At 41.8% G+C, this 26,517-nt stretch overlaps 1 protein-coding gene across 2 annotated transcripts in view; it reads left to right on the forward strand.

The window, feature by feature from the left end:
• The window catches only part of LOC115192252 (collagen alpha-1(XXIV) chain), a 183,011-nt gene that overhangs the window by 146,302 nt on the left and 10,192 nt on the right, over positions 1 to 26,517 (forward strand). For both annotated transcript variants that reach the window (XM_029750545.1, XM_029750544.1), the window contains exons 43-52: positions 10,625 to 10,681; positions 11,118 to 11,171; positions 12,627 to 12,680; positions 12,789 to 12,842; positions 16,147 to 16,200; positions 17,528 to 17,635; positions 24,179 to 24,286; positions 24,547 to 24,654; positions 26,261 to 26,314; positions 26,450 to 26,512. In XM_029750545.1, the coding sequence (XP_029606405.1) occupies positions 10,625 to 10,681; positions 11,118 to 11,171; positions 12,627 to 12,680; positions 12,789 to 12,842; positions 16,147 to 16,200; positions 17,528 to 17,635; positions 24,179 to 24,286; positions 24,547 to 24,654; positions 26,261 to 26,314; positions 26,450 to 26,512 (714 nt within the window). The remainder of the gene's footprint in view (positions 1 to 10,624; positions 10,682 to 11,117; positions 11,172 to 12,626; positions 12,681 to 12,788; positions 12,843 to 16,146; positions 16,201 to 17,527; positions 17,636 to 24,178; positions 24,287 to 24,546; positions 24,655 to 26,260; positions 26,315 to 26,449; positions 26,513 to 26,517) is intronic.

Below are 26,517 nucleotides of genomic sequence, written 5' to 3' on the forward strand. Positions count from 1 at the left end.
AATTAACATTTTTGTTTTATTCTATTAACTACTGACAGAATTTCTCCCTAATTCCAAATACAAATATTGTCATTTAGAGTGTTTAAAATGACAACTGGAGGACCACCAGATCAAGACCCTGTCATGGCCAGCCCATGAGGAAGATGGAAGATGGATGGTCACAAGCCATCAAACAAAGCCGAGCTGCTTGAATTTTTGCGCCAGAAGTGGCATAAAGTCACCCAGCATCTATGTGAAAGACTGGTGGAGAGCATGCCAAGACGCATGAAAGCTGTTATTGAAAATCAGGGTTATTCTACAAAATATTGATTTCTGAACTCTTCCTGAACTCTTGTGTTGTTTAAAAATGAATATCAAATGATTTTCTTTGCATTATTCGAGGTCTGACAACACTGCATCGTTTTTGTTATTTTGACCAGTTGTCATTTTCTGACAATATTGTTATTTGGAATTTGGAAGAAATGTTGTGAGCAGTTTATAGAACAAAGCAAAAATGTTCATTTTACCCAAACACATACCTATACATAGTAAAGCCAGAGAAACTGATCATTTTGCAGTGGTCTCTTAATTTTTTCCAAAGCTGTATATAACATCACTAAAATCTAAAGCCGGCAGTAATGTACATCATACCAGCTCCTTCCTGGCCTCCAGAGAAAAACAAGCCTTATGCTGGTAATAAAAACCTATTTTCAGCTTGAGCTTCTAAATTCTCTACATGAACAGTGAAGCTCAGCTTGTCATCCACCCACACTCCCAAATATTTGTACACTTTGACCTGATCTGATTAGTTACATAGTATGTCCATACATTAGTTACATGCCTGGCATTAGAAAATACCATGCATTTTGTTTTACCCGAATTCAGAACCAGCTTCAAATCATACAGATTCTGTTGTATGGTGTTAAATGCTTTTTGGGCATTTTCAAATGCTAAAGATAAACTACTACCACATGAATAAAGAACAGTGTCATCTGCATAAAATTAACATCTGTTGTTTTAATATGGTCCCAAATGTTGATGATATACAAAATGAACAACAGTGGGCCCAAAATAGAATCTTGCGGAACACCTGAGCACAACTCTATGGACTCAGATTTACAACCATCCGCCATTACACATTTTGTACGATTCGATAGTTCATTTATAAACCAATCTAGAGCATGACCAGTAATTCAATAACATTTTAACCTTTGCACTAACACAGCATGGCCCACGGTGTCAAATGCCTTTCGACAAATCAATAAAGACAGACACACATTTACATTTAAGTCATTTAGCAGACGCTCTTATCCAGAGCGACTTACAAATTCCACACAATGGAACTTCTTGTCAAGAGCACAATGGATGTAATTTAAAACCTTCAATGTTGCTGAAACAGTGCTGTGGCCAGACCTAAAACCTGATTGCGTTCCATTTAAGATGTTGTTTTCTTGGAGGTAGGCCTTCAGCTGCCTACTAACTAAGGATTCCAGTACCTTAGACAGTACAGACAATTTTGATATGGATCGATAGTTGTCAAGTAGCGAAGGATCTCCACCTTTCAGGAGAAGCAGTACAAAAGAAGATTTCCATAACTTTGGGATTTCCTTAATGTCAAGCGTGAGGTTAAAAATACGTGTTAAGGGGGAGCAATCATTTCTTCAGCTAGGTGTAGGAGGCGGGGGGGGGGGGGGGGGGGGGGTCAAGATCATCAGGGCCAGGGGATTTCTTTCTATCTATTTCTTTCAGGGCTTTACGCATTTCTGAAACAGAGAAGGATGAGAAGAAGAACTCTGGTGAAGGAGTGCACAGGGGTGTCAGGTAAATTCACAGGGGGCTCATTTAGACATTTAACCTTTTCAAATAAACTGCATCTAGAAAATGCTGATTTAAGGCTTTCAGAATAGAGGTTCTCTCAGTTACAATCTGTGTGTCGACCAACAATTGTTTGGGAAGCTGTGTATCTTTTTTGCACTAAAAACCTTTCACTACTTGCCAAAATTGGGAGGGATGATTTAAATTATATGAAGTAGATTTAAGGTAGTGGTCTGCTTTCAGTTTTTAGGTTCTAGCCACACCCAGATTTCGAAGACGTTTAAAAGCCATCCAATCATCCGTCGAACCAGACCCTTATTGCTTTAGCCCACATGGCATTTTGTTCCCTTATGATTTTAGTAAATTCATCAGAAAACCAAGGGTTCTCTCTGCCCTATTGCATACATCCTGGAATGCATTGTAGAAGTAAGAAAAGGCTAATTCGACACCAGGGATTCATTCAATTCTATTCCATTCAATGCTAAATACTTCATGTTAAAAAACTTCAATATCAAACTGCTTCCAGTTTCTTTTCATAATGACATGTGGAGATCACTTGGGAATTTTACCATCTCTCACACAGGCAATAGCACAGTGATCACGTATGTAATTTGTCAAAAATACCAGATGTATTAAAACGATGAGGAGTATTGGTTAAGATCAAATCAATCAAAGAGGATTTCAGATGATACTTTACATTCAACCTACTTACACTGTTGACAATCTGAGTGAGATTATAGGTATTGCATAGAATTTTGAGTTGATCAGAGCTAGATGTTAACCAATCCTGATTCAGATCACCCATCAAGACAAACTCAAAGTTGACATGCTGTGATAACAATTCGAAAATACAATCCAATACAACCCCTGCCGACTACTTAATTCGGCAGGGGTAAGAATTTCAGGACCTGGGTTAGATTGCACATTTCCAGACAGTAGAAGCATCAAGATAATGTAAAGTCTAGATTGGGGTTTACAACATTTGGATTTACAGACAGCACTTGAACAACAATCCATAGTCACCAGAGTCTTTAACGCCACATATTTCAGGAGATGTGTAAAGTCCAGAGACATGGTTAAGTACCAAAAGAACAGTCCTGACATGTAAGGGCAAGAGTCCGATTTCTCACATGTTGTTTGGGAGAAATGTGCAGAGTTCTCGAATGCATTTACAGAGCAAGAGTGTTGTTTCTCCAAAGGCACGAGGGAGAAACAGTAATATATTCCCTCATTCACAGAGCAACGGGCTCTAAAAGTATTGCCAACATTGTAAAAGCCAAGGGTAGACCACAGCAAAATGAGCAACAGCAGCATGTTTGTCTATTGCCCTATCAATTAACATGAGAGAGAGAACACAGCGCTAAGCACATACAAAGTTAACAGAACAATCTAAGATATGTAGCCAACACCACGCGAAACACAAATATTAAATTAGCTATGACTTCATACAAAGCGTTCCTTAATAATAATACAAACATAGCAAGAATCCCCAATCAAATAGTCCAACAGCAGATCAGTAAAAAGTCTGCTGTGTATGCTAATGATGTGGGCGAGCAAAGCTCCGGGGAGAGAGAGAGAGAGTGGCAGGGGGCCCCTGTACCAGATTGGGAGAGGCAGACCAGGGCAGGCGGGGAGCAGTGCAGCAGGTAACAGGAGGAGGCCGAAGAGAGGCCCTCAACTAGGCAGGTCGAAAACAAAACCATGACGGTGATACAATCGCTAACCAGAACGGTAATAAAATCTCTAAAATCCAGACCAGAATGGATGGTCATGTAAAAGCAGGGAGTGGAATGTTTGGTGGGAGCCTCTTCCAAGTAAAGCTAATGTGAGGCAACTCTACGAAAAGCACACATATTAGATCACTGTCATTCATATTCCATTCACCCAGCTCAATGTAACATCAATAGGTTTAGGCTACTACATTATACCCAAATTTTCCCTGTACCCATCATGAGGTTACTACAGTCGTGGCCAAAAGTTTGGAGAATGACACAAATATTAATTTTCACAAAGTCTGCTGCCTCAGGGTCTTTAGATATTTTTGTCAGATGTTACTATGGAATACTGAAGTATAATTACAAGCATTTCATAAGTGTCAAAAGCTTTTACTGACAATTACATGAATTTGATGCAGAGTCAATATTTGCAGTGTTGACCCTTCTTTTTCAAGACCTCTGCAATCCGCCCTGGCATGCTGTCAATTAACTTCTGGGCCACATCCTGACTGATGGTAGCCCATTCTTGCATAATCAATGCTTAGAGTTTGTCAGAATTTGTGGGTTTTTGTTTGCCACCCGCCTCTTGAGGATTGACCACAAGTTCTCAATGGGATTAAGGTCTGGGGAGTTTCCTGGCCATGGACCCAGAATATCGATGTTTTGTTCCCCGAGCCACTTAGTTATCACTTTTGCCTTATGGCAAGGTGCTCCATCATGCTGGAAAAGGCATTGTTCGTCACTAAACTGTTCCTGGATGGTTGGGAGAAGTTGCTCTCAGAGGATGTGTTGGTTTTGTGAGTGAGTAAATTGTGAGTGAGCCCACTCCCTTGGCTGAAAAGCAACCCCACACATGAATGGTCTCAGGATGCTTTACTGTTGGCATGACACAGGACTGATGGTAGCGCTCACCTTGTCTTCTCCGGACAAGCTTTTTTCCAGATGCCCCAAAGAATTGGAAAGGGGATTCATCAGAGAAAATGACTTTACCCCAGTCCTCAGCAGTCCAATCCCTGTACCTTTTGCAGAATATCAGTCTGTCCCTGATGTTTTTCCTGCAGAGAAGTGGCTTCTTTGCTGCCCTTCTTGACACCAGGCCATCCTCCAAAAGTATTTGCCTCACTGTGCGTGCAGATGCACTCACACCTGCCTGCTGCCATTCCTGAGCAAGCTCTGTACTGGTGGTGCCCCGATCCCGCAGCTGAATCAACTTTAGGAGACGGTCCTGGCGCTTGCTGGACTTTCTTGGGCGCCCTGAAGTCTTCTTCACAACAATTGAACCGCTCTCCTTGAAGTTCTTGATGATCCGATAAATGGTTGATTTAGGTGCAATCTAACTGGCAGCAATATCCTTGCCTGTGAAGCCCTTTTTGTGCAAAGCAATGATGACGGCCCGTGTTTCCTTGCAGGTAACCATGGTTGACAGAGGAAGAACAATGATTCCAAGCACCACCCTCCTTTTGAAGCTTCCGGTCTGTTATTCGAACTCAATCAGCATGACAGAGTGATCTCCAGCCTTGTCCTCGTCCACACTCACACCTGTGTTAACGTGAGAATCACTGACATGATGTCAGCTGGTCTTTTTGTGGCAGGGCTGAAATGCAGTGGAAATGTTTTTGGGGGATTCAGATAATTTGCATGGCAATGAGGGACTTTGCAATTAATTGCAATTCATCTGATCACGCTTCGTAACATTCTGGAGTATATGCAAATTGCCATCATACAAACTGAGGCAGCAGACTTTGTGAAAATTAATATTTGTGTCATTCTTAAAACCTTTGGCCATGGCTGTACAACCTAGGCTATGAATGAAAATGTTAAACGTATAGAATTTTACAACTATCTCTGCAGCACTCCACCAATCAGGCCTTTATGGTAGAGTGGCCAGACGGAAGCCTCTCCTCAGTAAAAGGCACATGATAGCTAACTTGGAGTTTGACAAAAGGCACCTAAAGACTCTCACACCATGAAAACACGATTGAACTCTTTGGCCTGAAGGCCAAGCGTCTTGTCTGGAGGAAACCTGGCACCATACCTACGGTGAAGCATGGTGATGGCTGCATCATGCTGTGGGGATGTTTTTCAGTGGCAGGGACTGGGAGACTAGTCAGGATTGATGGAAAGATGAACGGAGCAAAATACAGAGAGATCTTTGATGAAACCCTGCTCCATGGCACTCAGGACCTCATACTGGGGCGAAGAGTCACCTTCCAACAGGACAACAACCCTAAGCACACAGCCAAGACAATGCAGGAGTAGCTTCGGGACAAGTCTCTGAATGTCCATGAGTGGCCAGGGTCTGGAATGGAACCTGATCGAACATCTCTGGAAAGACCGGAAAATAGCTGTGCAGCAACCCCATCCAACCTGACAGAGCTTGAGGATCTGCAGAGAAGGTGGGAGGTGTGCCAAGTTTGTAGAGCCATACCCACGAAGACTCGATGCTGTAATCGATGCCAAAGGTGCTTCAACAAAGTACTGAGTAAAGTGTCTGAATACTTATGTAAATGTAATATTTCAGTTTTTTATTTTTAATAAATTAGTAAACATTTCTAAACCTGTTTTTGCTTTGTCATTATGGGGTATTGTGTTGGGCTCCCAAGTGGCGCATTAATCTGAGGCACTGCATTTCAGTGCAAAAGGCGTCACTACAGTCCCTGGTTTGGATCCAGGCTGTATCACATCCGGCCATGATTGTGTGTCCCATAGGGTGACGCACAATTGGCCCAGCATTGTCTGGGTTTGCCCGGGGTAGGCCGTTATTGTAAAAAATGATTTGTTCTTAACTGATTTGCCTAGTTAAATAAAGGTTAAATAAAAAAAAGATTGAGGGAGAAAAAAAACAATTTAATACATTTTAGAATAAGGCTGGAACGTAACAAAATGTGGAGAAATTCATGGGGTCTGAATGCTTTCCAAAGGCACTGTATTTAGTGTAGTTTTATCTAAAAAGGATAACTTTTTTTATGTTTTACTATTTTAATTGGAATGAAATTCACTGAGGACAATCGTCCTCTCCTTCCTCCTCTGAGGATCCTCCACTGGTCAAAACTGTAACTCAGCCATTCAGAAATTCACTGTCTTCTTGGTAAGCAACTCCAGTGTAGATTTGGCCTTATGTTTTAGGTTATTGTTCTGCTGAAGGGTGAATTAATCTCCATAGCCGTGGGAAGTAAGAGTGCTGAGTGTTCTGCAGCACCCCCAGAAAAATAGTCATACAAAAAAATAATATGCAAACTGTATATATACAGTACCAATCCAAAGTTTGGACAAACCTACTCATTCCATTTTTTTTTTTTTTACTATTTTCTATATTGTAGAATAATAGTGAATACATTAAAACTATGAAATAACACATAAGGAATTGTGTACTGTAGTAACCAGTAAAGTGTTAAAGAAATCAAAATATATGTTATATTTGAGATTCTTCAAAGTAGCCACCATTTGCCTTGACAGCTTTGCAAACTCTTGGCATTCTCTCAACCAGCTTCACCTGGAATGCTTTCCCCAGGTAGCCATGCTGGTTAAGTGTGCCTTGAATTCTAATTAAGTCACAGACAGTGTCACCAGCAAAGCACCCCCACACAATCACACCTCCTCCGTGCTTCACGGTGGGAACCACACATGCGGAGATCATCCATTCACCTACTCTGCGTCTCACAAAGATATGGCGTTTGGAACCATAAATCGCAAATTTGGATTCATCAGACCAAAGGACAGATTTCCACCGGTCTAATGGCCATTGCCCGTGTTTCTTTACCCATGCAAGTCTCTTCTTATTATTGGTGTCCTTTAGAAGTGGTTTCTTTGCAGCAATTCAACCATGAAGGCCTGATTCACGCAGTCTCCTCGGAACAGTTGATGTTGAGATGTGTCTGTTACTTGAACACTGAAGCATTTATTTGGGCTGAAATTTCTGAGGCTGGTAACTCTAATGAACTTATCTTCTGCAGCAGAGGTAACTCTGGTTCTTCCTTTCCTGTGGCGGTCCTCATGAGAGCCAGTTTCATCATAGTGCTAGATGGTTTTTGTGACTGCATTTTAAGAAACTTTCCCTTGAAATTTTCCAGATTGACTGACCTTCATGTCTTAAAGTATTGATGGACTGTCGTTTCTCTTTTCTTCTTTGAGCTGTTCTTGCCATAATATGGACTTGGTTGCAAAGGGAGGATATACAGGATTACTGGAAACTTTCAAGGTCGAAATTGCAAAGAAATGTGCGTTTGACAATTGCACTGACTTAACAGCAGCTGAAAATAGAGCCCATAGTATACATTACGAGTATAGGGTTGCAAAGCTACCGGTAATTTACCAAAGTTACCGTAATTGTAACATTCGTCGTATGGAGTGGACCAAACTGCAGCGGGTATATTGAACATCTTCTTTTATTTGAAGGAAAAACAAAACACTTACACAAAACAAACGATGAAAACAGTCCCGTAAGGTGCTCAGACTATGCAAGGAACAACCACCCACAAACACAAGAGAAAACTAACCCACTTAAATATGGCCTCCAATCAGAGGCAACGACAACCAGCCTCCTCTAATTGGAGGTCGTTCCAAAACCCCAACAAAGAAATAGAAAAACTAGATAAACACATAGAAATAGAAAACATAGGACATCAACCAAAAACCCTGAAACACACTAAACAAACACCCCCTGCCACGCCCTGACCAAACTACAATAACAAATAACCCCTTATACTGGTCAGGACGTGACAGTAATCTTAAGGAATTTGGGTAATTTGGGCAACAGAAAATCTATGGCAATCTATTGTAACTTTGGTAATTTGTACTTGAATAGCTTTAAAATATATATATTCATATAGTATTATTTTTTTTAATCTGTCCATATTGTCCATGAGTTTCTACTAGATAGATCATATGATTCCAGGGAAAATAGCATAATTAATGAAAAAAGGATCTAGCCCTCTAATGTACATCGTTGCCCTCAGGAAGCAGAAAACCTTTTTGCCCAACAAAAAGAAAGAAGGAACCCCAGAATCAGGTTTGAGAGGCAGTGAAATACTAGTATATGCTCAACTTGTATTTTCTTATAAAAAGAGTGCTTGTTTTTACTAGTGGCCCTTTTGGGTACTTCAGATTATCACAGCCTTATCACATGCAAAATATATGAAATCATTAAAAACCTGTTGGGGCTACGGGTTAGCAATGAACCCTGAGACGGGATTGCTAGCAAGGCTGGAAATTCAAAACATCAAAAATCTAATAATTTCAATTTCTCAAACAATCAACTATTTTACACCATTTAAAAGATAAACATCTCCTTAATCTAACCACATTGTTCGATTTTCAAAGAGGCTTTACGGCAAAAGCATAAAGTTAGATTATGTTAGGACAGTACATAGCCACAAAAGTACAAACATCCATTTTCAATTCAAGGTCAGGCGTCACCAAAAGCAGAAACCAGCTAAAATTATGCACACCCTTTGACAATCTCCATCAGATGACACTCCTAGGACATTATGTTATACAATACATGCATTTTTTGTTCCATCAAGTTCATATTTATATCCAAAAACAGCATTTTACAGTAGCGGTGAAATTCAGATTTTTTTCTTCTCTGAAATGCTTCCGGTGAACAACGTTACAATTTTCAAAATTACTATTCGAAAACATTGGTAAATTAGATAATTTAAAAATTAAAAATAGAATGACATAGCAGTAAAACATTATCCTAAATATAAACCATCAACTTTGTGAATCCATTGGTCTTTAACAGGATACATATTATTTCACTTAATAAATGTTTGAAAATATCTGATTTTCCTTGGTGTTTTAGTACCCTTATGGCACAGTGTCACCCTGAGGTAGCAAAAATGTATTTTCTTTAAATGTGGGGGATAAAAGTGATATTTTACTATTATTATCAGAAAGCCTAAATCTTCCAAAAAATAGAATGCAATATTTTTTGTGGGAAAAAACAAAATGTGTGCAGCAAAGGGCTAATCAAGAATGGCGTTTTTTTCAATTAACTCTGAAACTCTTCCAACTATTGACCCTGATCACAGCTGCCACCAGTTTGATGCCAAAACACAAATATTTACATAGTAAAATAAATAGTGTCAAACAATATATATAAAGTAGATTTCATGCTGAAACCATCCTATTAAACACCAATCTTTAGGATGATGTTTTACTGCTTTGTCATCCAAAATATATATATTTTTTTACCATATATTTTACATGTGCCACACAGAGGGACAGATATGACACCTGTGCTAATCTGAAGTACCCAAAAGGACCACTAGATGTCTTGTGATAGATAAATGTGATAGATGTCTTGTGATAGATACATAAAATCCTTGAAAGCAGACATCCCATTTTTTTTCTATGTGGGCTATTACATTATTTTAACATGTTCCTGTTATTATTTAGGATGTGCATAAAAAAACATGGAACGAGAGATGAGATAATCTAGTGAAACTCGTATTTAGAAATATTTATAACTTGCTTATTGAGAACGTGCCTCATGCATACAATACAATTTACGGGCACCAGTATTTTTTATTTGAGAAGTGCATTGCGTAAAGGCCAAATACTCTTTAAAGCCAATTACAAAAATGTTGACTGTCAACACTCCAAACATATTGAGCAAACACTGGATTTTTTTCTTCTTCTGTTGCTATCACTCGTTACTGTAGCCTATGCTATTTAATAAACTGTAGTATCAAGCCTTTAATGGACTAGGATATTCCATGCCCCCTAGCCGAATTGGAGTTGAAGACAGCGCAAAGACCCTCAATAACCTGCAGAACTTAAGACCTGTAGTATTAAGCCATGGAATGGCTCGATTGGCCAGTGAGTGGTCAAACCCTCGTTACACATGCAACTTGTTTATTCATCAAAACCCGCCCTTTTGTGCCACCGCCAGCTATTGGGCTCATGACAGCTGTGAAAATATTCCGGACACACTCCTGGACCTATTACGTTACCACCAGAGCTTAGATTTACCATCGCATTAGGCTTAATAAAATAGAGCTCTATAAATCTTAGATCTCCGTGTTCAGCATATTTTAGGCTAAATGTCCTGAGTTATGAGTTGATTAAGTTTGTTGTGTCAGTGTGTGATATGTTGGCGTGTTGTGTTTCAGGGTTACCCCGGAGAAGACAGTAAGACATCAGGACCTGCCGGGCCACTAGGTGAACCAGTAAGTCTTGCCTTTCTTCAACTTATCCTTCCTTTTCCTATGTGTGTGGGGGGGGCTTAGGGGTGAGTTAGAGAGGGGTGAGTCACCCTATTAAAGGATTATATGAGTTTTCTAATAGTGGTGTTGCTTGAGGTATAGCTGTCTAACCACGCTGAACAGAGGTCCAAGAGAGTGGATGTCTAAAGTGATATAGTAGATGGCCCTCAGTACAGATGGTAAGCAGTGTAACCTATGAGAAAGACGGTATTAAGGGCTAAAGCCCATACTATAACAGATACAATGGCCCTTAGTGTTTCACTCCAGCCTAAACTAAGATGATTCATGGCAGAGAGTTTAAGGTGAAATACAGCCGTTCCTCAAAATATTCAGAGCCCTAATGTACTCTTTGTTACAAAGTGGTCGCCCTGCTCATCTGATGCTGTGTGTGTTTTGGCAGGGTCCCCCGGGCGAGCGAGGAGATCGCGGAGAGCCTGGAGATGAGGGATATCAGGTAAAACCAGCGTAAAAACCACAATATCAAATGTATCACAAAATCACTTTTCATGTTGTTTTTCTGTTCTGCTTCCTTTCTTTTTTTTGGTGCTGGGTTGAAAAGCAGGCCTGTTGAGACCACACATGCATATCTGAGACACGGAGCATCCCGGATTACTGAATTCCTAGGGATAAGCCAGGAGGAAATCTGGTGCTATTGGCGTAGACACTGAAAACTCACACTGATGAAACACACACACACATACAAACAGTTCAGGTCAGGTGTGAAGTTAGCAGTACAAGATGAAAGTCGTGGAGAGTGGAATCCCAGAATCCCCTGCGGCACGTTTGCCAGAGTTCTTCCCTCCTATAAATAGTTTCCCAAAACGCAGCCCTCCTCAGACAGACAGCCAGAGAGAGAGAGAGAAAGAGAGAGAGATGGCTTTAAAGGCCTAATGCAATGAGTAACAATTAAGTAGCTAACTGTGATTGTTTTCAATCAAATTGGCCAAAAGGAAGAAAATAAATGCTTCTTAGCAAGAGCAATTTCTCAAGCAACAATTTTGCTAGGACTGTCTGACGTTGGTCTAATTGGGGAGGGGAAGACTGACACATAGCTGTTATTGGCAGAGAACTCTCTGTCCTATTGATCTATTAACTAATTTACCGCCTGGTGATGTCACCAGGCAGGCCAAAACTCCATCCCACCAAAACAGGCTGAAATTTCAGGCAGTCTTTTCAAACAGCTCTTACACTAAAAGAGCATTATCATAATTTTCACAATTTCACAGTATTATTCCCACCTCGTTTGGAAATATATATAAAACACAGGAAAGTTTTGGAGTGCACTGGGCCATTAAGCATTTATAAGCATTTTTCTGCTGAACTGGATCTGGGTTCAAAGTCACAGTGGCTAATCTTTATTTGGCAGTTGTTGAGAGGATTGAGAGACTTTCAGGATTCCATTAAACTAAAGGTCCTTAACTCTACCTGTGTGTGTGTGTGTGCGTGTGTGCGTGTGTGTGTGTCCACGGCCGGGTCGACCTAAGGGACTTCCCCCCCACTTAGTGGTAAATTTATAGAGCCCATTTAGTCTGAGCCACTGAAATAAAAAATGTACCTACACAGCTTGGCCTGGGAACTACAGTACTAAGTGGGTTTGTTATTCTTATGGTATGCATGCACCTTAGAGGACTACATGGTGCTTACTGCTGTTGAACGAAATATCAATACTTGCACACTGTTTAACGCTCCCACGTTGTTATTGTGAAACATTTCAACCTGAAGGACCAGGCTTACCTCTGACAACCTTGTGTAGCACATAGTGGAACGAGACACAGTTGACTGTCCCCTGACCCCTGGCTGTCACTAAATGACCTGACTTAATCTCCTCGTTTATATACCCAGTTGAAGTGACTTTGTAGCTGTAGGGTTTCACCCGAATATGATGTGTTTGTCTCGTTGTTGTTTTCAGGGTCATATTGGTACCTCTGGACATCGTGGGGCTGTTGGCGCGCCAGGCCTTCCTGTAAGTCCAATACAATACTCCGTGTAGGTCTTATCAGCATCGATTTCTGTGTCACATTTTGCACATTGACATAAGATTGAATCAAATAAGTGCGATTTTGTTGTCTAGGGAACACCAGGGGAACCTGGAGAACAGGGCCCAAATGGAGAAATGGGAACTCAGGTGCGTGTGTGATTATTTGTGAATCCCTGTGTCTGATTCATGCTGCTCCAAGCTTGGGGAAAGGAAAGGACAGAGTTTGTTAAATCATGTTTCCCGAGATCTCTAGATGAACTGTTACAGTATACTGTAGATGGTCAATAAAGTGTTATCACCAGGCTACTGCAGAAGCCTTCCTACAGGCTTCCTTGGCTCTGAACACCATGAAGGGTTAGGTTTAATAAGCAATCACCTGTCAGTACTATGATAGAAGAGGAGACACTCACTTCCAAACTGCGGTTCCTAACACGATAGCCGTTAGATAACCGGAGAGATAACTGGTTTTAACCTATCCCTCTTTTTGCTCTCGATCAACAATCTGAGGTGCCAGCACGTAAGCATTCTCTCCCCTTTGCTTGGTTCTGCTACCTTCTCATAACAGAAAACATGAAGGGAGAGACAAAAACTATTTTATTGCCATGAAATCAGACTGGGCCAAAACAATGCAGACAGGCTTGAACATCGGTGCCTTTGATATTAGAGAAAGAGGGATGAGGAATGAAGGGAAAGGGGGGGGGGTGGAAGGAGAGAATTGTTTGTTTGGCCACCCACTGTGCACTTCATGCTTCAAAGTGTTCCGTCTGATTTCCACAAGGCAACTCTTCATTTTCTTATTTCATTCTCTGAAAAGGAAAGGCAAGCTTGAGAATATTTACTGGAATGCAGAACGTTGGCATCAGTTAAACTTTTGGGAAAAATGAATTACTTCACTTCAAGTCTGAATTACTTCACTTCAAATCAGAATTATTTTGTTTCAAGTCTGACTTATTTCACTTGAAGTCTGAATGATTTTAACTGCAGCTTAATAATGTGAATATACATTTTCAGCTGTGAAAATGATTATTTCCTACATAATGTTTCTGTTCATGGAATGTAGCTCTTTATGTACAAGTATATTATTCTTTGATCTACATATTTCCTAACCCAAGCTGAGTTATCTACATACTGTACCTAGTTCTAAACACCTTTGACTTGTTAAGACATGTGAGTTGGCCTATTTGCCTATTTTATCAGATTGAGTGGATACTGCATAGAGAGGATTTCTGTGAATGTATTCACCTTGGCATGGAGTTTTGAACAGAGTCTGAATGTGGTCTTCACATATTGCATGCAAGTTAGGCCTTCTTAGAAATATATACCTTACTAGAGTAACACAAGACTAGAGGTCCATGAGTTAAACATGCACTACACAGAACTGTACATGTATACGTCCATTTAGTTTACAGTAAAGAACTAAGCCTAAAGTAATCACACACGATGCAAAAATTATATTTTTAAAGGATTTGTTTTTCTTGGTTACTAAACAGTTGGAATGTGTACGTATGTTTGTGTGTGTGTGGGTGTGTCTGTCTGTGTCTGTCTGTGTCTGTCTGTGTCTGTCTGTGTGTCTGTGTCTGTCTGTGTGTATGTGTCTGTCTGTGTGTGTGTACAGTGGGGGAAAAAAGTATTTAATCCCGTGCCGATTTTGTACGTTTGCCCACTGATAAAGAAAGGATCAGCCTATAATTTTAATGGTAGGTTTATTTGAACAGTGAGAGACAGAATAACAACAAAAATATCCAGAAAAACGCATGTCAAAAATGTTATAAATTGATTTGCATTTTAATGAGGGAAATAAGTATTTGACCCCCTCTCAATCAGAAAGATGTCTGGCTCCTAGGTGTCTTTTATACAGGTAACGAGCTGAGATTAGGAGCACACTCTTAAAGGGAGTGCTTCTAACCGCAGCTTGTTACCTGTAAAAAAGACACCTGTCCACAGAAGCAATCAATCAATCAGATTCCAAACTCTCCACCATGGCCAAGACCAAAGAGCTCTCCAAGGATGTCAGGGACAAGATTGTAGACCTACACAAGGCTGGAATGGGCTACAAGACCATCGCCAAGCAGCTTGGTGAGAAGGTGACAACATTTGGTGTGATTATTCGCAAATGGAAGAAACACAAAAGAACTGTCAATATCCCTCGGCCTGGGGCTCCATGCAAGATCACACCTCGTGGGGTTGCAATGATCATGAGAACGGTGAGGAATCAGCCCAGAACTACACGGGAGGATCTTGTCAATGATCTCAAGGCAGCTGGGACCATAGTCACCAAGAAAACAATTGGTAACACACTACGCTGTGAAGGACTGAAATCCTGCAGTGCCCGCAAGGTCCCCCTGCTCAAGAATACATATATATGCCCATCTGAAGTTTGCCAATGAACATCTGGATGATTCAGAGGACAACTGGTGAAAGTGTTGTGGTCAGATGAGACCAAAATAGAGCTCTTTGGCATCAACTCAACTCGCCGTGTTTGGAGGAGGAGGAATGCTGCCTATGACCCCAAGAACACCATCTCCACCGTCAAACATGGAGGTGGAAACATTATACTTTGGGGGTGTTTTTCTGGGGACAGGACAACTTCACCGCATCAAAGGGACGATGGACGGGGCCATGTACCGTCTAATCTTGGGTGAGAAGGTCCTTCCCTCAGCCAGGGCATTGAAAATGGGTCGTGGATGGGTATTACAGCATGACAATGACCCAAAACACACGGCCAAGGCAACAAAGGATGGGCTCAAGAAGAAGCACATTAAGGTCCTGGAGTGGCCTAGCCAGTCTCCAGACCTTAATCCCATAGAAAATCTGTGTAGGGAGCTGAAGGTTCGAGTTGCCAAACGTCAGCCTCGAAACTTTAATGACTTGGAGAAGATCTGCAAAGAGGAGTGGGACAAAATCCCTCCTGAGATGTGTGCAAACCTGGTGGCCAACTACAAGAAACGTCTGACCTCTGTGATTGCCAACAAGGGTTTTGCCAGCAAGTACTAAGTCATGTTTTGCAGAGGGGTCAAATACTTATTTCCCCCATTAAAATGCAAATCACTTTATAACATTTTTGACATGTGTTTTTCTGTTTTTTTTGTTGTTATTCTGTCTCTCACCGTTCAAATAAGCCTACTATTAAAATTATAGACTGATCATTTCTTTGTAAGTGGGCAAACATACAAAATCAGCAGGGGATCAAATACTTTTTTCCCCCACTGTATGTGTCTGTCTGTTTGTCTGTCTGTGTGTATGTGTCTGTCTGTGTGTCTATGTGTATCTGTGTCTGTGTGTCTGTGTCTATGTGTATCTGTGTCTGTGTGTCTATGTGTATCTGTGTCTGTGTATCTGTGTCTGTGTGTCTATGTGTATCTGTCTATGTGTATCTGTCTATGTGTCTGTGTGTATCTGTCTATGTGAATGTGTATATTATTAGATTGTGTGTCTGTGTGCGTTTTTGCAGGGCTTAGAAGGAAAGAAAGGAGTGAGGGGCCTGACTGGGACCGCTGGTGTTGAAGTAAGTATCACATCACCACAATGCAGAGTGGACATGGACTGAAGGAGATGAGAGAGATGTAGAGAGGTACAGAGGGAGGAAAGAGATATACTGAACCGTACGTCCTGTACTGCAACAATAAAACCCAATGCAATACATTGCGTGGAGAGGACATTTACATCGCTATGGACTGCTTTGTATGGGGGAGAAACAGGGTGAGAGAATCGGAGAGGGCGAGAGAGAAACAGGGAAGGAGAGATTATGGGGGGAGGTCGTGGAGTGATGGAAACAACACAGAAAGAGTTATTGCGGAGAGCATACTGAGTGATGGTATTTACAGAGCACTCCATAACTATGTCCAGGACATACACTACCGTTCAAAAGTTTGGGGTCACTTAGAAATGTCCTTGTTTTTGAAAGAAAAGCACTTTTTTTTTTGTCCATTAAAATAACATCAAATTCATCAGAAAAACAGTGTAGACATTGTTATTGTTGTCAATGACTATTGCAGCTGGAAACGGCATATTTTTTATGGAATATCTACAAAGGTGTACAGAGGCCCTTTATCAGCAACCATCACTCCTGTGTTCCAATGGCACGTTGTGTTAGCCAATCCAAGTGTATCATTTTAAAAGGCTAATTGATCATTAGAAAACCATTTTGCAATTATGTTAGCACAGGGTTTTATAATGATCAATTAGCCTTTTAAAAAGATCAACTTGGATTAGCTAACACAACGTGCCATTGGAACACAGGAGTGATGGTTGCTGATAATGGCCGTCTGTACGCCTATGTAGACATTAAAAATCAACCGTTTCCAGCTACAATTGTCATTTCCAACATTTTCAATGTCTACACTGTATTTCTGATCAATTTGATGTTATTTTAATGGACAAAAAATGTGCTTTTCTTTCAAAAACAAGGACATTTCTAAGTGTCCCCAAACTTTTGAACGGTAGTGTACACTCCCCATGAAGTGACATTTCATTGGGTTTGTTTTGTTGAAGTAGCAAGACAGATTGTTCAGTGCGGTATACAGCACAGTCAGTCTGTACAACATTAGAACACGGCAATAGGTTGAGGTCGAAATTAACTTCCCTTTACTTTCCATGAAACAGTTATAGATCCCAGTCCATCACTGCCAGTCAGGAATGCATCTCTTAATTCCAGATGTCTCTGAAGGTAGATGTATATAGAGCCAATTAATGGGGGAGGAAGGACTGGGGGGGACTGGAAAAGGTTGGGAGATGAGAGGGTTAGTGTGTCGTAGCATAGGTGGTTGGATCAACAAGTATTTCCATGGAGACTTGACAGATTGAGTCTGATATTGTTGTTTTGTATTTCCCAGGGGGCCATTGGTTTACCTGGACCCAGAGGCATGGAGGGATACGCTGGGCCTGACGGCCTCCCAGGACTAGTTGGGTTACCAGGTTTTCCAGGGAAGGCTGGGCGACAGGTAGGCAATCATATCCCAAAAAGATCTCACAGTTTCCCTTCGAAATTCAACATACTATGGATGAACGTCTATTTGTGACGCATTCGTTCTGCATGGTTACAGAGTTAATTCCGCATGGTTACAGGGTTAATTATGTGTGGTTACAGGGTTAAAACAGAAACAACTCAAAGGGTTAAGTTTCATTTCAAGTGGTTGAGATTAGGGCTATGGTTTGGGGAAGGTTTAAAACAAATTACCATCAGGTATCATCAATATTCTCAGTATTCTCCACGGCTTGCTAGGACGTTGTGAACTGCCGTGGTGCAGGGGTCTAAGCAGCGCACACTGGCTCCACACATCTAGAGTTTGCTCCCTGTGCTGGGCAACCATTTTTTTCCGGTGACCGCAGAGGAACGCATATATCGACGTTCTCGGGACCTTTTCAAACGTCCGTAATCGCAGTGATCAGTCTACATATCCTGTCCCTCACACACACACACACCAGTGGAGGCTGGTGGGAGGATCTATAGGAGAATGGGCTCATTCTAAGGGCTGGAATGGAATCAATGGAACGGAGTCAAACATGTGGTTTCCATATGTTTGATGTGTTTAATACCGTTCCATGATACTGTTCCATTTGATTCCATTCCAACCATCACAATGAATCCGTCTTTCTGTAGCTCGTCCCACCAGCCTCCTCTGACACACACAGTCGCAAAAACAATCAAGCACTATGATGAAACTGGCTCTCACGACTACCGACATAGGAAAGGAAGACCCAGAGTAACCTCTGCTGCAGAGGAGAAGTTCATTAGAGTTAACTGCACCTGAGATTGCAGCCCAAATAAATGCTTCACAGAGTTCCAATAACAGACACAGAACATCAACTGTTCGGAGGAGTGTTTGGAGGAGACTGCGTGAATCAGGCCTTCATGGTCGAATTGCTGCAAAGAAACCACTACTTAAGGACACCAATGATAAGAAGAGACTTGCTTTGGCAAAGAAACACGAGCAATGATCATTAGAATGGTGTAAATCTGTCTTTTGGTCTGATGAGTCCAAACTTGATATTTTTGGTTCCAACCGCTGTCTCTTCGTGAGACGCAGCGTTGGTGAACAGATTATCTCCGCATGTGTGGTTCCCAACGTGCAGCATGGAGGAGGAGGTGTGATTGTGTGGGGGTGCTTTGCTGGTGACACTGTCCGGGATTTATTTAGAATTCAAGGCACGCTTAACCAGCAAGGCTACCACAGCATTCTGCAGCGATACGCCATCACATCTGGTTTACGCCTAGTGGGACTATCATTTGTTTTTCAACAGGACAATCACTCAAAACACACCTCCAGGCTGTGTAAGGGCTATTTGACCAAGAAGGAGAGTGATGGAGTGCTGCATCAGATGACCTGGCCTCCGCAATCACCCGACCTCAACCCAATTGAGATGGTTTGGGATGAGTTTGACCGCAGAGTGAAGGAAAAGCAGCCAACAAGTGCTCAGAATATGTAAGAACTCATTCAAGAGTGTTGGAAAAGCATTCTTCATGAAGCTAGTTGAGAGAATGCCAAGAGTGTGCAAAGCTGTCATAAAGGAAAAGGGTGGCTTCTTTGAAGAAACTAAATCTAAAAAATATTTTGATATGTTTAACTCTTTTTTGGTTACTACATGATTCCATATGTGTTATTTCATAGTTTTGATGTTTTCACTATTATTCTACAATGTAGAAAATAGTAAACATAAAGAAAAACCCTTGAATGAGTAGGTGTGTCCAAACTTTTGACTGGTTGTGTATATATAAATATCCACAACACACACGCACACACATACACAGACAGAATGGGGCCCTATAATCTGTCCCTGAACCAGAATCTCGACTCTTGCCATTCACCAGTTTTCAGGCTTAATATTGTCATAATACGTTCAATACTTACCATAAAAGGGAGTTTTGCTATCTTCATTACTGCCATTACAGCCGGTATGTACTTCCAAAAAATGTGTAAATAAAAAGTTACATGCATCTGAAAAAATGCCTTGTCTGGAAAGAATCCATGTGTTGGTTTTGACCAAGTGCGCATGCACCAAATCCACGCACAGGTTGGCTGATCCAGCAGCACGAAAGTAGACAATATAGGGTATGTTTTTACAGTGATTGTATATTTCTAGATAGGCTTTATTTAGTGTATTTTATTTCCGTTACTAATATTACAGAAGAGGTGCGCAAAAACACTATTTAGATTCTTTCCAGACAAAGCATTTTTTTCAGTTGTATGTACCTTTTTTTATTTAGACCTTGTTTGGAAGTACATACTGGCCGTAATGGCAGTAATGAAAATTGTTGCTCATCGAAGCTCCACTCTTTGGTAAGTACCAAACGTATTTTGACATTATTAAGCTTGAAAAGCTGGTGAATGGCAAGTTGAATGGGTACTTCCTGAGTTTAAAGGAGAATCGCCATATTCAGCGTCTCCTGTAAATCCAGATACTGGTTCAATCTATCCCTAAACAAACTCTTGCCCTTTCCATGCTATACAGTAGGTCATAGTAAATCAGGGGATTATTGCATTGAGTAATTGAACTTTTGAGAGCCATTCTCTCAGCATGGTTAAATCTCTGTGGCTGACAGTCTGACACGCTGTCTGAATCCGAGTGATTTTTACGATCCACCTCTTTAATACATTTTTACCTTTTAAAACCTTTTAAGGATCGGACACTTTTTTTAAATTTCCGCCTAAAATGACAACCAAATCTAACTGCCTGTAACTCAGGACCTGAAGCAAGGATACATATTTGGGGCTCCCGAGTGGCGCAGCGGTCTAAGGCACTGCATCTCAGTGCTAGGTGTGTGTCACTACAGACCCTGGTTCAATTCCAGGCTGGCTCACAACTGGTGATTGGGGGGCACGCAATTGGCCCGGTGTTGTCTGGATTAGGGTTTGGCCAGGTTAGGCCGTCATCGTAAATAAGAATTTGTTCTTAACTGTCTTGCCAAGTTAAATAAAGGTGATATACAATTTGAAAGGAAACACTTTGAAGTTTGTTGGAAATATTAAATAAATGTAGGAGAATATAACACATTAGATCTGATAAAAGATATTGCAAACCAAAAAAATGTATTTTCTATTTAAATGTTTTGGCATCATCGTTGAAATGCAAGAGAAAGGCCATGCATTCAGATAGGAGTCTAGGTGTAATTTAGATTTTGACTACCAGATGGCAGAAGTGTGTGTGCAAAGTTTCAGCCTGATCCAGTGAAGAATTACATCACTTCACAATATTTTGTATCAAGTCTGCCAGTAGTTTGCCCAAATGTGCCGAATTGGTCAATTGATACATTTTCAGGTACATAACTATAGAGAACATACAAAAATGCTATGGTAATAAAACATTTAAGTTTACACACTCCCAGGAATGTCCTACATGATAAACAATTAGCTTCCCTACAGAAAAGACACTCAACTTCACACATCTAGATGGCCGGGCGGGGTGGACGTGGGGCCAGAGACAGCAGGGGTTCAAACTGTAGAACCCAGTTCCTACATTTGAATATAGAAATGGATTTGATCAAACATAACTATGCTACATGTTATCTCTGGGACCCTCAGGATGACAAATCAGAACAAAATTACTGAGTGTAAATTCATTATTTACCTTCCGAGGTGAATGTATCAAACCAGTTGCCGTGATAAAAGTGTTTTGTTGTTGTGCACTCTCCTCAAACAATAGCATGGTATTTTTTCCATGCCTCCTTGCTCAAAAACCTCACTCGTCTATTTCTCCTGCCACGTAACACGTAGTCACAACACTAGCTATGTCACAGGAAATCTCCAACAAAGGACAAACTAAAGAATGTCCCGAATAAAGTTATGAGATTATCCCATTATTAAGTAGATTAAGACAACACATTATAAATGTGTGGCTAGACTGCGATCAGGATGAAAGACTCCTGTAATCCATTCAATCCACATATCACAGGATAAATTTAGCTTTTAATGGATTCAATATGACTGACCCTCCCATTCCCATCTCCCTCTCCTTCTGGACCCGTATTCTTATAGTGTCTCAGGGTAGGAGCACTGATCTAGGACCAGGTCCACCCTGTCCAGTAATTATAAACTAAAAGGCGAAACTGATCCTAGTTCTAAACTCCTACTCTCTGAGATGCTTTATGAATACGGGCCCTGCTCCCACCAGCTGTGTTTAAAGTGGTGAAGGATATTCGGCAGAAAATGACTGGTCATTAAATGGCTTATTTGATTTGTTTGGGTTTCTGTGGTCAGAGCTCAATGGGATTCTTTATACTAAAGGCTGCAGCCCCGGCGGCCCTTGAGTATGCAATGATTTTATGCATGATGTCCTTTCCCCTGCTCCCCAGACAGCCATACCGGCAGTGTAGGCCCTTCGGTATAAGCCACCCTGTCTGTCAGTTACATAAGAAGCAGGTCTGGTAGCACAGAGGCAGTTAGGGAGGGAGGTATTTACGGTGAAAACACACAGACTCTCTCACACAGAGAGGGAGATCCCAGCAGGAAACAGCCATGGTGATTTTACACACATAGCTACAATACTGTACATTCACTGCTTCAGCTACCCTGGAGGGACAGACTTACCGGAGTGTTTTACAGGACACTCTGTCCCCTTCCTCCTCCTCTACTTGTTCAACTCATCATCACCATCTTCTTCATCCTCCTCCTCTTCTTTCTTCCTTTTCTTCTCCACCTCTTCCTCTCCCTCCATGTCCATGTTTAGAATTGGTTGAAATGCATAACCAGTGAAAGGTAACCCTACTGGTCAGCAGCTGTTTTTGTTGGATCCTGCTCTCTGTGGGTGTAACCTGTGTCAGACAGAGTCAGGGGAGCCCTTGTTATTAGTGAATAATAAGCAGGAGACCGATGAGGACCATAGCATAGACTAGCCTCTGTGTCCCCCTGACCTGACCACCATCCCCCAGACCTAGTATCTTCTTACTGACAAAACAGTCTGACCACTAGCTGTCTATCACTCTGTCGTTCTCTGTCTCCTGTCTCTCTCCTCTCTGCCACTCTGTCTCTCTCGCTCAGTCTCCCATGCCTCCTTGCTCAAAAACCTTTTACATCGTCTCTCCCTCATTAAATCCACTGGGTGCAGGTAGGACATGAGTTGCTCAAGCCTCTTAGCCAGAGTAGTAATGCTAAAAGCAAAGAGGTTTATGTATTACATTTATTTGACATTTGACCTAATACAGGTGGGTTAATATGTCTGGTTAAGAAAGAACAATGTGGTTCTCAGACCAAAGCCCTTACTGTGTAGTAGGATGGGACATTATTACCTATAAGTCCCACTTGAGTGGGTAGTGTATGAATAAATATGTATGGGCATGCCGTGTCCTGAGTATCCAAGCCAGAGTTTATTAAATGCCTCACTGATTTGATAAACAAGACAATTGCATTACCGCTCCTTATGCAAGACCAGGGATTGAGATTCTACCAACAAACCTAGACCTCTGTAATTCAAAAGCACTTTCTCCTGCCGTTTTGGAGGGGTAATTTTCTCTCAGCGTTTGGCGGTGTCATGAGTTATCCTCGCGCCTCACGGCCGGCGATCGAGCCAGGAACAGTAGCTGCTGTACGTGCAGCCAGCGCTGGGCCACCGCTGGCCTGCAGTTGGAACGGGAAACGACTGTGGTTGCCGGCGGCTCAGTGCGCTATAACAGTTCAACAACAGTCAGTCATTTTGATGGACGTTTATGAAGCAAATTGTCAGGAAAGATTATGAGTGTGAAGACCTACTTAAGTGCTACTGTTTAGAGATCTGACTGTCAAAGTCAGTGTCTAACTGTCAAAGTCAATGTCTGACTGTCAAAGTCAATGTCTGACGGTCAAAGTCAGTGTCTGACTGTCAAAGCATAGTCAACTTACACACAGCTCTGACACACACACTTACCCCACCAGACATGCCACCAGGGGTCTTTTCACAGTCCCCAAATCTATAACAAATTCAAGAAAGCATACAGTATTATAGAGGGACATTATTGCTAAAATAAAGAGCAAACCTGGTTTCAAAAAACAGATAAAGCAACACCTCATGGCACCACGCCTCTCCCTTATCTGACCTAGATAGTTTGTGTGTACGTGTTGATATGTCTGTTCTTGTCTATTAATGTTCTGTATTACGTCATGTTTTATGTTTTGTTTGGACCCAAGGAAGAGTAGCTGCTGCTTTTGCAACATCTAATGGGGATCCTAATAAAATACCAACAAAAAAAATGGCTGACTGTCAAATAAATGTCTGACTGTCAACGCCAATGTCTGACTGTTAAAGCCAATTACGGTCCGACTGTCAAAGTCAATGTCTCTTTTCAGACACAGACAGACAAGTTGATCAATATCGTATTCAGGAATTATTTATTAGACTTTTCAAATACAGAACCTGGCCCATGAATCAGTGCTGATTAAATGTCACTTTTACTTAGTCACTGGCTACACGTACCATTTGTTTAGCAGGCTTTTTCATGCTTTCCTTTCAGCATGTCAACGAGTTTAAATTTGGTGTGCCCATGTTGACTGTGTCTCTGTGCTTTCTTTCCTCAGGGTCAGCGAGGCACCGTGGGGCAAGAGGGGGCAGCAGGACTACCTGGTCCCAGAGGGGAACTTAGTCTGCCTGGGTTGGTCGGAGAGAGGGGGCCTGCTGGAGAGAAGGTACCAGTACCATCGTATCAGTACCATCGTACGAGTACCATCGTATCACCCCACACCCTGTTACCTCCTACCCCTATTACTCCTCACCATCAACCTTACAGTCTTACTCTAGCCTCAGATCTGTACTATATAACCAACTCCTATGGTGTTTGGCATGACAAGGACTAATGGAGTTGGCAGGACAGCACCAACAGATCTGGGACCAGGCCTACCTTCTACCCCATAACCTCTGACCCCTGACCTCTATGTGCTGTTTCCAGGGGGAGCCTGGCTTGGCAGGAGAGAGGGGAACCCCAGGAATCAAAGGCATGGAGGGGTCGTCCGGAGACCAAGGCAAAATAGGGGACCCAGGACTCAAAGGACAACCAGTGAGTGCTTCCCGTCCATCCAGTCATTTTAGGATATCGCCAACTGTCTTCTAACTGGTCACAGTTTGTTAAAAGATTCATATATTTGACATCAACAGCTCACCTAAGGTTTAAGCAATGTGTTGAGGTACTATATTTACTTGCACATCTACTTGCACATCCTCATCTGCACATCTATCACTCCAGTGTTAATTGCTAAGTTGTAATTATTTCGCCACTATGGCCTATTTATTGCCTTACCTCCTTACTTCATTTGCACACACTGTATACAGATGTTCTATTGTGTTATTGACTGTACGTTTGTTTATCCCATGTGTAACTCTGTGTTGTTGTTTTTGTCGCACTGCTTTGCTTTATCTTGGCCAGGTCGCAGTTGTAAATGAGAACATGTTCTCAACTAGCCTACCTGGTTAAATAAAGGTGTATATATATATATATATATATATATATATATATATATCACAGAGGGTTGGTTTGTTATGTACTGCTTTGACACTAATTCAAAGATAAGCTGATAACAAGCCGTTTAGTTTTTCTCTCTGCTCTGTTGCCCTAGAAATGGGTTAATAACCCTATCACATACATTCTTTATTACCTGGAAGCTCTATATATAGCCGTAGGGGCTCTGTGGTGGGGTCAAAAATGTGCGTCTCTCATAGTTTTCCAGCCGAGTCGAGTTACAAATGATCTAGGTGAGACGAGGAATGGAAACATTCCGCTTGGCAAGGCCGGCTTATGTAAGACTTAACCAGACTCTCACTCCAGGGACCAAAAAAACAAGGTGCTCCATTTTTCTTATATCACTCGCCCCAAAAAACACCCTCCCATCCCTCCCCCTTCCCTCCATTCCTCCTCTTTCCCTCCATCCCTCCCTACATCTCTCTTTCGCGCCACCACCTCCATTGCTGCTGGTGAAATGGAGACCTGGTTCAAGCCCCTACGGTTGGATCACCTTACCTTGTGTCTTTCAGGGAAGAGAGTTTTGAGGCCAAACCTCTTGGTTAGAGAAAATGGACCCGGCTGAAGGATGTGGATGATTTGAACTGTGCAAACATATAACTTTTTTTTGCTACTGCTGAGGAAAGACAGACAGGCAGGCAGGCAGACAGGCAGGCAGGCAGACAGACAGACAGACAGACAGACAGACAGACAGACAGACAGACAGACAGACAGACAGACAGTTAGTCCCCAATGTGCTACTGTCTACAGTAAGACGGAGTCTTTGTGCCGCAGTTTTTGTGTGAGGGATGTGCGGGTTCCTTGGAGTTAGACAGGGTAGTGGATGAGAGGGCAACCAGAGACCAAACCAGAGACCAAACCCCTGGCTGGAACACATACTGTAGCAGGGAGGGGGATTGGGATGAGGGGAAACATAAACTAGGTTAAATGGTTTCATAACATAGCCTACAAACTTTACAGTGCACACTCAATTTTTGAGGCGACAAGAGGTTTGTTCAGTTATCAGAGCAATTTGTGGTTCAGTGAGAGTGTATTTGTTGGTATTGCGGTTCAGTTATATCAGAGTGTCTGTGTCTTGTGGTTGAGTTGTGTGTTTCATTTGTGGTCAAGTTGCATCAGAGTGTGTGCCTGTGTCTCTGGCTTGCAGGGGGAGTCGGGAGACCTGGGGATGATCGGCTTCACTGGGTTTCCAGGACCTAAGGTGAGTCAGAGGCTCTGAGAGATCACCACAGACATTGGTCACCCTTGCCTGCTCTCAATGAGCTATTCTATTCCCTCCACTGACAAATAAAAAGGGTTGTTATAAACGAAAGACTGTGTTCTGGGTTTTTCATAGGGGCCAAATGGAGATTTGGGTTTCAAAGGCATACCTGGTCCTAAAGGTCCTCTTGGCATCCTGGTAAG

The sequence above is a fragment of the Salmo trutta genome, chromosome 4, assembly GCF_901001165.1.
Source record: "Salmo trutta chromosome 4, fSalTru1.1, whole genome shotgun sequence".
NCBI lineage: Eukaryota > Metazoa > Chordata > Actinopteri > Salmoniformes > Salmonidae > Salmo > Salmo trutta.